Genomic DNA, 12,978 nt, shown 5'->3' with positions numbered 1-12,978 from the left:
CCACAGATTTAAAAGAAAGACCCTAACCCTAACGAACGACAACATTATGGTTGCATGCTGCAGTTTGTCGTCTGTCGCTTTAAATGCTTGAGCTTAAAATATGTGCATTCTGATTGGCTGTCAGTGTTTTTATCATTCATCAGCTGGGGAAAAAATCGTTCTGAAAGTGAATCCAATGAAATTGTTTCTCTGTGCCGTTGATAATAAAACTAGGAATAAATATAATCGTACTAATTCATATTATTGGACAGTGACTGACAACTGATATCTATATGCATTTTATAGTCTATAAAATTAGAATGCTGTAATAACTGTACCAAACTGCATATTTCTGCACCGTTTTGGGCCTCTGAATAAAATTCTGATGAGTTTTCCTTGAGTATAAGCACATTCGTCCTACATCATATGGGCCATAAAAGCCTGATGTATCAAATAAGATACAAAACATAAAACAGACATATCCAAAGTTAAAACTCGATAAACTGTTTCGGCATTACAGTAAAAATATATTTTCTATTATTTCATATTTAGGGGCTTACAGGGATTATTAAGCAAATATTTGTAACCACTTTTATCTGTCTTTTCACTCAGTCTCCACTAGATGGCGCAGTTTCAGCAGGACTGGTCTTTCCTTCTCCTCGGCGCCATTTTCAAACAGCGTTACCGCCACCGGAAGACTGTTCACCGTGGGGAGGGGAGGAAATCTGCAGTAGACACTGATGCTTAGCTAACCTCAAAACAGTTTCACACTATGAAAGCACCCAAACAACGAACAGCAAGCAGACTTTGAGGGTTAATTGTTGTATCGGCTATTATATTCCCCCTGAGGAGAGACGCTGCTAATGTTAGTATTATGAATACTGCAGAATGAAGACTGAGGCTAATGCAGCAAACTGCCCTCCGAAGACAGACTGACAGTTTACGTAAACAACAACAAGCGTTAGAGTAAGTATGTTTTGTGAAAACGGTTTATGTTTGTATTGTTAATTGGCTTTTGAAGCTTTATGGTCACGTTTTAAAAGTGAGCTGCCTAACTTAATTTACCTAACTTAGACAGTTATAAAACATTCGCAGTGCGTCCAAAAGTGCTGTCTAGGGGTTTGTTTCCAAAAAGCATCTATGGTTGCAAGTTCTATTGAACTCTATTGGTAGCAACGGAACTTGCGACCATAGTTGCTTCTGAAAAACGCACCCCAGTTTTGGCAGCTCACTAGATTTTGGAACACAACCAACGAATCCCCTTCTTAACGTTGGTTTAATAAAGGTTAAAAGTATTAAATAAAGATACAAAACCAACTAGTGCTCTGTGTGTATCATTGTGTGTATGTAGAGCGGAGCGTGTATTTGTGTTGAATGACCATGACGACCAGCGCCGAGCGGAAGTTTATCAATCTGCGGAAGCGTTTGGATCAACTGGGCTACAGACAGCCACTAGCCATTGAGAGCCTGCCACTGGTCGAGAAACTCTTCAGGTGAATATGCTGTATTATTCATGCTGAACTATACACCAATAAAGATTTTTGTCATCTGGGTCAGTAGTTTAGATACTCTTGCCCTGCCGTTCCTATATATATATATATGTATATGTGTATATATATGTGTGTGTGTGTGTGTGGCAAAAATAATATTTTCATTTTGGAAACAAATGAATGTTTATGAAAAACGATGAAATATGGTTACTTGTTTATAATTTAACTGATGCTTCTAAGTCATTTGTAGATAACAATTCTGAGTACATCACACAAAGCCAAATATTTACATATTTTGGTGGCATAAAAACACAAATACATGATCATTAGATTGTGACAATTGCAACACTGGCCTAATGGAGCAAGTACAAGTTCTGCCAAGAACATGTAGATGTTCATCATAACAGTTCCAAAATGGCTGAACATATGTGTTCATTTTATCTCGTTTCTGGAAATAGTCTTCATGAAAATGAAACATGACATACATTTTATAAATGTATATAATATGTGAAACATGATTTGACAGGAGCATAATCATTCTGTTTTCATTTATATCTTAGTGACCTGGTCCACACCACAGAGAGTCTCAGGAATGCCAAGCTTGCTGCAGGAAAGACGGAAAAAGAAAGTCGAAATGTTGATGCTGTTCTGGAGCCATATAAAGCTGAAAATGCCCGGCTAGTCAAAGAAAACAATGAACTGCACCTTGGGCTGTTGAAACTGAGAGAGGAGAAGGATCGGATCAGCAGGGGTATGGATTGAGTTTAATGCCTCAAATCCTGTTGCAAACAAATTTGATCTAAAGGGAATGGTTATAATAACCATTTTTCCATTAACAGAGCTGAAAGCATACATCAGGAAACTGGACCATGAAACCTCAGATCTGAAATTCCTCAATAATCAGTATGTGCACAAAGTCCGGTCTCTTGAGCAGGACAGCAAAGCTAAGACAGAGCGTATCCTACAGCTCCAGGAGAAGAACATGCAAGCTGTTGTTCAGACACCAGGTTGGTACATTTTATTTAGCATTGCAGCTATGATATTCATCTGTGTCTGTTTATGTTACAGTTAGAGCAATTTATAGTGAATGACTAATTTAATTAGGAGGGAAGAAACGATCAATCCCGTTTAGACGTCAGCGGATGCAGATAGATGAACTCCTCCCACCCTCCAGTGGCTCCATCCCTTCATCTGTGGCACAACCAGATGATCCTTACATCGCTGACCTTCTTCAGGTGGCTGATGACAGGTGTGGGGAAGGAAACAAAACAGAATCATGATAAATCAATTTTGTAATGAATGCATTTGAGGGCAGACATTAAGTGTTTCTTAAGGAAAGAAAAGAAAAAAGGCAATATTTAAACATTTAATTAATTTGCATGAGTTACTGCATTAAAGGGGTCATATGATGTGTATATATATATTTTTTTGTGACATTTAAATATTTAATCTGTTGCACAAGTTAACAAATTCAGCCCATTTGTAACGTATAGTAAACATGAAGTAAACATTTTAAAGTTAATATAAGGCCTTTAATAATTGTGTTATTATAAAAACAGTGTTTATAAATATAAATACAATTATTTAAATAACTTTTACAGCTTTTATAATAATAAAAAAAGTTATGACTCTTTTTGCTAGGATTCAGGAGCTTCAAAAGGAAGTGGCACAGCTGAAGCTTGACCTAAAGAGAGCGCAGGCAGGAATCAAACATCTAAACACTCAGGTAAGCATGCACGCACTTAAACTTATCTAATTTAATTGTATATATAGTTTGATTACTTATTCTGAGGTGCTATTTTAATATTTCAGGAAACAAATTGTTTTACATGAGCTGCTACCTCATTGACTGGTGAGAATGAGAGCGTGATTATAGTTGTTAAAGTGAAACTGAGAGTCCTCCTTAAACTTGTTTAATACTTTTTTTGCAACATCCTTCAGGAGACCACATGGGTATTCAGAACTGTCAGAGTTATTTCTAAAATAATATTGTCTCAGTTATTTATTATATTTTAACAGTGAATGACTTTATTCATAACATGCACCCTTAGAAGTTTTGGTCATGCTGTGTGTACAGGTGGAAGAGAGAGATAAAGAGATTGAGCGTCTGAATCGAGCTCTGGATGGTGGTCGACCAAATGATGTCATCTCTCTGGAGGCTCAAAACATCAGTAATGAAAAACTTATTGCTCATCTGAACCTGCAGGTAAATGGATATTCCTCTAATAATTATATTTACTTCATCTTGTCTGGCAGATTATCTGACTGAGACCACCGAACCAAACATATACCTTCAAGATTAAGAGTTCACTGATGTCCATCACCTCTTTCTGTTTGCTTTATGCGTTTATTGGTGTTTATCTCCAGCTAGATGCTAACCCTGTAATAAGCCTGTAATAACAAATAATTTCCTCTCTCAGATAGAGTATCTGCAGGAGACCAACAGATCCCTGGAACAGAGAATTGACGGACTGCAGCAGAGGAAGAAGACCGTGTCCAGTGAGGTGGCTGATCTGAGTGCTCGAAATCAAGAGCTGTGTCAGGAGCTCACTGAGATAGACCAGCTTGCCCAGCAGCTAGAGAAAGACAAGGAGATGGTTCTAGAGACTGCCGACATGGAACTGCAAGAGGCCAAGGTGAACTCAGTGGGGTCTATGCGTGGTCCAAACTTTTAAATGTTAACCGTAAGTTCCTCAAGATGCTTAAATGGATCTTTGTGCCGATGGTTAAGGTTCTCCTGCGTTTTCAAAACACGGTTCTATAAAAAAGGCTATTTTTGCACTAAAAAGAGTTCATCATTTAGAAAAAATGCGTGTGACCTTTTTTTTTTTTTTTTTTTGGTGTTTTGCCATTATTTAGATAGGACAGTGTAATGACAGGAAGCGAATTGGGAGAGAGATGGGGGCGGGATTGGGAAAGGTCCACAAGCTGGGATTTGAAATCAGGACGCCTGTAGCGCAACAGCGTTGTATGTCGGCTCGCTGCCCACAAGGCTATCTGCACCGACTGTGATCAACTTTCAAATAATAGAATAAGCCTCAGTTCTTCTCTGAAGGTGTAAAGTTTTGCGAAATCTATTTATATAAAATTAATAATACTGGATTAACGTTTCTGTATATAAGTGATTTTAAGCAGTTTTTTTTTTACTTGCCTTTCTATTTTATTTAATTCTATTTTATTGCTATTTAATTATATTTTTAAGAGCCTAGGCCAGTCACAGACAAGTGCATTTCAGTAATATTAGATGACATTTTATATGCAGAGAATCTGAAATTCTTAAATCTGAAATTTTGACTTAAATTACATTTTAAAATTGACAAATTAAATTGTAATACTCGTGTATTTTAATATTTACTGCTATTTAATACTTAGTAAACTAATGATTATAATGTTAACTTTTGGTCTCAATGTGTTAAAGCTTGGATTTTAATATTTTAAATACTTAAATATTTAGCTTTATGCTGCGATACTTACACTAGCCCTGTTTCTATCTCTAGAAAGAGATTCAACATCAGCAGCAGGAGCTAGAGAACCTGGAGGAGGTCATCGCTACATTAAGACGGGTATGTGCATGGGTCCACATTGCAGCATGTGAAATGAGCTGTTAAATTAACCATCTGGTTCAGAACAGCACATTTATTCTGTCTGGCCTGACATGACATGGATGGTTAAGTATAGCTTCTGGATATAAACTTATGTTTTTGTTTATCATCTTTGGGGAAATACTTTACAACATCTATTAAAAGATTCCTGACTATAAGGAAGTACTTCTTCATATAGCTGTTCCAGATATCTCACTCTTTATTACTGGCCTTTAGAGTGTTTGAATAGTGGTAATTAGGAATTTTGCAGGTGAATAATCTTAACACACAAATAAAAATGTCTCCATGTTTATCTGAAAATTAAGTTATAAATTAAAGGTGTGCATTGTAAATAACATTTGTAAACTGTTTCAGAAACCAGGCATTTCTTTTGAATCCAAATGCAATAATACAAAGAAAAAATCAAAGACAATACAACATGAACTGTATTTATTAATTAAAGAAGAAAAAAGAATGACCAATTAAAAATCATAATGACCAATTAATAATTTGAAGCATACACCATTGCCACTCATCAGGTCGTGTCCACAGCGCTACCAAAGTAAGTGTTCACTGGGCGGCCATATTTGCAACGCCTCCAGGCAGCTTAAACAAGACCAAGTCCTATCTAAATGAATGGGGGAAACCTGGAATCTCAAAAACTGCTTGCTGAAGTCGCAATTAAATTACATATTTCAAATCAGCAACAAAATCTAAATGAACTGCCCCTTGAATGTTGTTTCTTATGCTTAAAATAGTGTTTAAAAAGCTTGTTTTTCAGGCTAGACCGGCCAATGCGCTTGCGCAGTCATAGCACGCTTAAGACTGCGCATGTGCATTGGCTGGTCTAGCCTCAGGTTTTTTATGGGAACTGGAGCTTCTAATGGCTGCTGCAGCGATGCAATGACTTTACCAATCAGCGATTGGCTCTTTTATTTAGAAGGCGGGACTATTCCGCCATATTGCAGTTTCTCCCATTCATAAGTATAGGAGTGAACCGTCTTTGTATTTCTATAGTCTTTGGCGCCATCCAATGCATTTAATTATAACTGTGTGATTTGGGTGAGTTTCAGTAAAAAAAAAAATTTGTAATGATTTGTTGCAGGATATGGCAGAGGGAGATCACGTGAAAGGCCGTCTGAGGGATCAGCTGCTTGATCTTCAAGAACAGAATGACAAGATGGAGGGCCTAATACACTTTCTGGAAGTAGACAAAAAGAGACTTCAGGATAAAGTAGAAGCAATGACACAGGCTGGTGAGATGTAACACTGCTCTATATGTTTTATTTGCAGGTGTGTGTGTGTGTGTGGTGTCTGCATATATGGTTTGTCATTCACCTGATTTTGGTACTGTGCTTGTTTCAGATAAGGAGATGATTCTAGAATTGGAGCAGATGCGTGCAAGGCATGGGATGTGTGGCAAGGAGCAGTCTCCATCCCGTCTGGATGGCTTTTTGAAAAGTTTAGAGGAGGAAAGGAATTACTACAAACAGGAGCTGGAGCGATACCGGCTGCTTAGGGGCAGGACAGACAAAAGCCCCACCCCTAGTCCAGGCAGGGGGAGGAGCCCCAGAGGAAGAGGCAGCTGGCACGGAAAGGTTGGAGCTGACATTTACTTCTGTAATTACATACTAATTATTACATACATACATAATTATATAGTTTTTCTCACTTTCTGAACTGTTAAAGGGATAGTTCACACAAAAATGAAAATTGTCATTAATTACTCACTCTCATGCGGTTCCAAAACCATAAGACCTTAGTTCTTCGGAACACAAATTGATTCATTATGTTTGTTTCTTTGCACACAAAAAGTATTCTCGTAGCGTCATAAAATTGCTGTTGAACCACTGATGTCACATGGACTATTTTAATGATGTCCATACTACGTTTCTGGGCCTTGAATGTGGTAGTACCCTTGCTGTCTATGCAGAGTCAGAAAGCTCTCGGATTTTAATGACTTTACCAATCAGCGATTGGCTCTTTTATTTAGAAGGCGGGACTATTCCGCCATATTGCAGTTTCTCCCATTCATAAGTATAGGAGTGAACCGTCTTTGTATTTCTATAGTCTTTGGCGCCATCCAATGCATTTAATTATAACTGTGTGATTTGGGTGAGTTTCAGTAAAAAAAAAAATTTGTAATGATTTGTTGCAGGATATGGCAGAGGGAGATCACGTGAAAGGCCGTCTGAGGGATCAGCTGCTTGATCTTCAAGAACAGAATGACAAGATGGAGGGCCTAATACACTTTCTGGAAGTAGACAAAAAGAGACTTCAGGATAAAGTAGAAGCAATGACACAGGCTGGTGAGATGTAACACTGCTCTATATGTTTTATTTGCAGGTGTGTGTGTGTGTGTGGTGTCTGCATATGTGGTTTGTCATTCACCTGATTTTGGTACTGTGCTTGTTTCAGATAAGGAGATGATTCTAGAATTGGAGCAGATGCGTGCAAGGCATGGGATGTGTGGCAAGGAGCAGTCTCCATCCCGTCTGGATGGCTTTTTGAAAAGTTTAGAGGAGGAAAGGAATTACTACAAACAGGAGCTGGAGCGATACCGGCTGCTTAGGGGCAGGACAGACAAAAGCCCCACCCCTAGTCCAGGCAGGGGGAGGAGCCCCAGAGGAAGAGGCAGCTGGCACGGAAAGGTTGGAGCTGACATTTACTTCTGTAATTACATACTAATTATTACATACATACATAATTATATAGTTTTTCTCACTTTCTGAACTGTTAAAGGGATAGTTCACACAAAAATGAAAATTGTCATTAATTACTCACTCTCATGCGGTTCCAAAACCATAAGACCTTAGTTCTTCGGAACACAAATTGATTCATTATGTTTGTTTCTTTGCACACAAAAAGTATTCTCGTAGCGTCATAAAATTGCTGTTGAACCACTGATGTCACATGGACTATTTTAATGATGTCCATACTACGTTTCTGGGCCTTGAATGTGGTAGTACCCTTGCTGTCTATGCAGAGTCAGAAAGCTCTCGGATTTTATCAAAAATATCTTAATTTGTGTTTCGAAGATGAACAAAGGTCTTACGAGTTTGGAACCACTTGAGGGTGAGTAATTTTTTCCCACATTTTTGGGTGAACTATTCCTTTAACATATGGACACCTGGTGAAATGTAAATAAGCTTCCTATTTACAAATATACCTTTTGTTTTAAATAAATAATGATTTGCTAAGTTTTCAAAATATAAAAGCCAGTGAAAATGTAATAAAAAAAAAAGAAATATAAATGAAAATATCTGTGAAAAGATGCAATATTTTGTAATTATAGTTATTTATTATACATTTTATGCATATTTCCTTATTACCTTTATTTTATACATCATAACTGATTTTGTAACAAGGCTGCATTTTTGTGCACATTTTACTGATTGACTCTTTAATTACCTGCTTAAACAATTATTTTAGAAAGTATTTACCAAATATACAAAAACAACATGATTACATCACACCTCACTGGGAAACAAGTGGCTGTTTTTGTATTTCTAGAGAGATGGTGACGCAGAGCTTTCACGTGCAATGAAGGAGAGGGATGAGCTACAGTCAGTGCTGCTGGGCTTTGAGAAACACATGGAAGACATCCAGACCAGAGTTAAATTACTGACTGCAGAGAGAGACCAGCTCAGCACTCAGTACCAGCAGGTGAGAAGAAATCTGGAAATGCATTTTTTTAAAGACACATCTAGATAGAAGATAAGACACATCTAGTTGTTTTCCTTTAAAGTTATGCGTGTGTTTTAAATATAGGCTCAGGAGGAGCTGAGACGTGTCCAAAGGGAGCTTGAGTCCTCTGAATTCCAGCACAGGATCAGAGATGACAGGGAACAGACTGAAGCTGAACTCCAGAGAGTTACTGCCGAGAGAGACGCACTTAGAGACAGACTCAAGGTGTGTGTTTTTGTGCGTTTGTGTATGTGTTTGCAAATTGAGTTGTTGTTGTTGTTGTTTTTTTAGCAGACCATAAATAGCTGCTAAGTATATGCAGGCAGTTTTCTGTGGTTAGAGTTGTGTATTTGAAATTCCACATAGCACTTCTAAACTGTAGTTCACTTGTAGGTTGAGTGATATAGCTGTGTGTTAAAGGGAGAGTTGCCAAGATAAATCTTCTTTCGGACTTTGCAGGTTGCACAGAGCACAGCTCTGACAGACAGAGAACAGGAGGAGATCAGGATTCTTGACCTGGAGAACACCGTTGAGATGGTACTACACTAACAGAGCTTGCACTGTTTATAGTTTCACAAACATTACCAGTGTGTTTTGTCATGTCTGGATAGTCATAGGCTAATTCCAGATGTCTTGAGGGCACTGCAGGAAGGGGACCGTACTTGTAGGGATGTTAAAAATTAATGTGAGCAACTGAATCCCTTCCAAAAGACATTTTGTGACCTGTACATTTGTAATTTGCAATTTATGATCATTTGATCCTGGGTGGGAAGTTTTTATTACGTATTATGAGACCTGAATTGCTCTCATGCATACAAATTGTATTATACTTAGTATACTAATAGCAGAAAACTTTCTCCCCGTATTTTTCATTTTCCACCCCCAAGTGGCACACTGAAAACAGCGCAAAGTAAACTTGGATTAAACCCATTTGGATATTTGACACAAAACTTATATTAACAACTTAAACTTAACCTAAAAGCTATAAACATAGGTTTTGATTGTATGTTATGAGGGTAACCTTCTGGAGCCAGTAATATTTAGATTGATGTAGGATTTATATATGAGAGCAATGCAATGCACCCTTCAAAGTGCCCTTTGCCTTGTTTGTGGGTAGGGCAAAAGAAATGCTCACTTATAAATTTGCCCTATATGTGAGGTTATTTTTAGGTTTTAAAAAATCATAGTTTGAAACATTACTGTGCGTGTGTGTGTGTAGCTGGAGAGAGAGAGGGCTGATCTGCGTGCTCAGGTGGCTGTGCTCAAGGAGAGTCATGTTGCTGTTGAGAAGGAGCTGAAGGCTCAGTCAGCGGTGCTGCTGCAGAATGTAGAAGAGGCCACACAGCAGAGAGCCGAGAGCTGTGCACTCAGGTCTGTGTGTGTGTGTGTTTGTGTTTGTTTGTGTAGCACCGCTGTAGATGGACATTCCTGCCTGTCTTGGTTGTGCTTAAATTGTACCCAGCAGTTGTACCCAAAATTATAAATCCCCTTGATATTTGACATATGTGTGTGCGTTTAGGCTTCTGCAGGAGCAGATGGAGCAGTCTCTCTCAGATGTTCAGCACAGATTATCTGTCAAGACCAATGAACTGCGAGCAGCTCACCAACAGATCGACAAACTAGAAGAGAAAATCGGTGTGTGTCAGAACAGTGTCTTGTATTGCACTCTTCGAATTTTCTCAAGTGCACATCTTTATCTAATTATTAGCTGTTCTATCTCTTCCTTCCTGTTTTCTCTCATGCATCTGTCTCTCTGTATTAGGCTTGTCAGAAGTACCTTTACTTTGGTATCTAGCCAACACATTTATTTCATTGTTCTTATAGTATTATCTAACTACCGTATTGTCCCGAATATAAGACGATGTTTTTTTCTTGATTAGATGGATAGCCTAAATGTCCTAATTCAGATGAGCTACCTTTTTTTTTTATTTTTTTTATGGTATATCAAAAAGTGTATATTTTTTTAATGTGATTGTTGGTACATTTTACCAGTTTTTACCATACTTTAAAAAAAAAAATTTAAATAGGAAAAATATGCAATATGAAAATAATTGAAGACAAAATGTGTTTTACTGAGAAAAAAACAATATTTGTTTTTTAAAAAGCCTTTTTCCAAAAGGTACATCTCGTCTTATAATCAGGGTCGTCTTATATTCGGGCCAATACGGTAATTGAGAAAGTTACTTAACTAAGAAATGCTTAAAGGCCATATGCCATTGTTTCAAATTAATTAGTAAATATATTGATGATAATGTTTCTTCAACACCAGATCAACATATAAGAATGATTTCTGAAATTACATTATAAATTTGATCAAATTAATTTAGCCATTGTGAGCTTAAAAATACTTCAAAAGACTACAAAATTTATTTTTTTAAATCTAACTAACGCCAAACTTTTGAACGGAACTTTTTTTTGGGGGGGGATATTCAATAGCATATTAGTTTTGTGTTAATGAGATGCATTTGAAATTTAGGTATCATGACATCCTTTCACTGTACAGTTGTAAATCCTTTTGTAGTAGAAAGAAGATTGTGATCGCTGTGTTTTTTGTGTAGCTGATCTGAGTATACACGGTTCATCTCAGAAGGATGAGGTTGCAGCTCTGCAGAGCACAATAGCCTCTCTAGACCGAGAGAAAGATGCCCTGCAGGATGCCGTGGACCAGAAGACTGAGAGTATGGTGCTGCTACAAGAGGAGATCCACAGGAAGGTACTGCTGATACTTGACACAGTATGAGGGGATGTTTTATTGTAGCCCTGTTCCCAAAACAGAATGTTTTGTAATATTTGTAGAGAAGATAAACAGCTGCAATCAGTAAATCATGAAAATTGCTGTGGTACTGCTTTATAAAGTTGGTTTTGCACTACAGGAGAAAACTCTTTTGGAAGTCCGGCTTACAGTCACAGACTTGGAGAACTCTCTGGAGTAAGTAACATGAATGTTCTTAGGATGATAAGATGTTTCTGTCTTTTTGGGGAAGAATAGAAGGCCTTGAATGTACATATGTCATGTATTTCAGTCAGCTGAAGGTGACGTTGAGCAGTCGAGAGAGGGAAATCGCTAGTCTGCGCAGACAGCTGGACCAATCACAAGAGGAGCTCTCAGCCGTCAGTCGAGACAGAGAGGTCGCGCTGAGAGAGAACCGCAGGTTACAGGATGATCTGGCAACCATGACCAGAGAAAACCAGGTGCATACATCCACAACAGACCTCTCCTTTTTTCCTTGTTTTTCTTCTTCCCACCCCTTCCAAATGGTAAAGGTGAACCCACTTCTGTTCACATGACCATCTATGACCAGTGAACTTCACATACACACATGCTCACGTTCTTGTGGTCCTTTCTCCAGGCGGTGCACGGAGAGATGCAGGAAGCTCTGAATGAGAGGGATGAACTGAAGCTCAGGGTTCACTCGTATATCTCAGAAGTGGCACGGATAGAAAGCATGATGGCTGCCAAGGTGAGAAATGGAGAGGAAAAAACACCAAAAATAAGTAATTTGATTAAAGACACCAATGTTCAGTAAACAGTTAAATTAAATAAACCAGGGTTACAGTGGCCACTAATTATTGTTTACAATTATTGATCTCAAACTATTTTTCACAGGAAAATTAAAGTAGGTGATGAAAATACTACATTAACTTAAAGCTGCAGTCCGTAACTTCTGTGTTTCTGATTACAGATAGCCTGGGATTACAAAGATTTTTATTTTAAAGAAAACCAGTTCGAAGGGAGCATAGTTTGCTTTTTGGGTTAAAAGAACTTCTTAATATGAAATTCGATGAGTATAACAATTAGATTAGACTGTGCAGAAATTGAAATCTACATGCTAATATACTCATAGTCACCAGTGCTGATGTTGTTAACATTAATCATTTGAGAATAAAGTATAACAATAATAATTTGCACTATTTGATGTGATATGAGCTAACCAATCTTTAGATTTAATCACCATTGGTAGCGAGATTTATGGTAATGCTTTTTTCCTCAGTTGGTCAGAACAAACGTGGCAGACTTGTTACTTACTTGTTCAGATGGCAATATACGGTGAAAATTCTTATTTGGGTCATATATTCCAAGACGTAGGCTAGAATCTGTGATTGCGAAGTACAGTAAATATCCACACCGGTGCGGTGACTGACTGCCACACACACTCTTCAGAACATTAGATTCATCCGCGCTGGAACCGTGCCGACTCACAACCCACGTAAGCTAGATAATTCCGCACACAGCTGCAATT

The 12,978-nt window shown here is 37.9% G+C and overlaps 1 protein-coding gene across 2 annotated transcripts in view; it reads left to right on the top strand.

Annotated features, from left to right (window-relative positions):
- The window catches only part of LOC107721364 (centrosomal protein of 135 kDa), a 31,508-nt gene that overhangs the window by 12,168 nt on the left and 6,362 nt on the right, over window positions 1–12,978 (top strand). Inside the window, exons 3-22 of one of the 2 annotated variants that reach the window (XM_016529344.1) lie at window positions 829–945; window positions 1,331–1,472; window positions 2,030–2,220; window positions 2,309–2,476; window positions 2,574–2,718; window positions 3,111–3,195; window positions 3,547–3,675; window positions 3,890–4,105; window positions 4,967–5,032; window positions 6,156–6,306; window positions 6,416–6,648; window positions 8,564–8,716; window positions 8,822–8,962; window positions 9,197–9,274; window positions 9,957–10,108; window positions 10,257–10,372; window positions 11,296–11,450; window positions 11,611–11,666; window positions 11,761–11,929; window positions 12,088–12,198. In XM_016529344.1, coding sequence (XP_016384830.1) covers window positions 1,354–1,472; window positions 2,030–2,220; window positions 2,309–2,476; window positions 2,574–2,718; window positions 3,111–3,195; window positions 3,547–3,675; window positions 3,890–4,105; window positions 4,967–5,032; window positions 6,156–6,306; window positions 6,416–6,648; window positions 8,564–8,716; window positions 8,822–8,962; window positions 9,197–9,274; window positions 9,957–10,108; window positions 10,257–10,372; window positions 11,296–11,450; window positions 11,611–11,666; window positions 11,761–11,929; window positions 12,088–12,198 — 2,634 coding nt within the window. In that variant the 5' untranslated portion in view covers window positions 829–945; window positions 1,331–1,353. Of the gene's footprint in view, window positions 1–647; window positions 946–1,330; window positions 1,473–2,029; window positions 2,221–2,308; window positions 2,477–2,573; window positions 2,719–3,110; window positions 3,196–3,546; window positions 3,676–3,889; window positions 4,106–4,966; window positions 5,033–6,155; window positions 6,307–6,415; window positions 6,649–8,563; window positions 8,717–8,821; window positions 8,963–9,196; window positions 9,275–9,956; window positions 10,109–10,256; window positions 10,373–11,295; window positions 11,451–11,610; window positions 11,667–11,760; window positions 11,930–12,087; window positions 12,199–12,978 lie in introns of those variants that run through there. The other variant, XM_016529343.1, reaches the window with a different exon arrangement.

Source organism: Sinocyclocheilus rhinocerous, unplaced genomic scaffold (genome assembly GCF_001515625.1).
Source record: "Sinocyclocheilus rhinocerous isolate Xijiao unplaced genomic scaffold, SAMN03320098_v1.1 scaffold271, whole genome shotgun sequence".
In the NCBI taxonomy this organism is placed as follows: domain Eukaryota; kingdom Metazoa; phylum Chordata; class Actinopteri; order Cypriniformes; family Cyprinidae; genus Sinocyclocheilus; species Sinocyclocheilus rhinocerous.
Note: the sequence above shows the minus strand (reverse complement) of the source record. Positions and strands in the feature narration are given on the sequence as shown.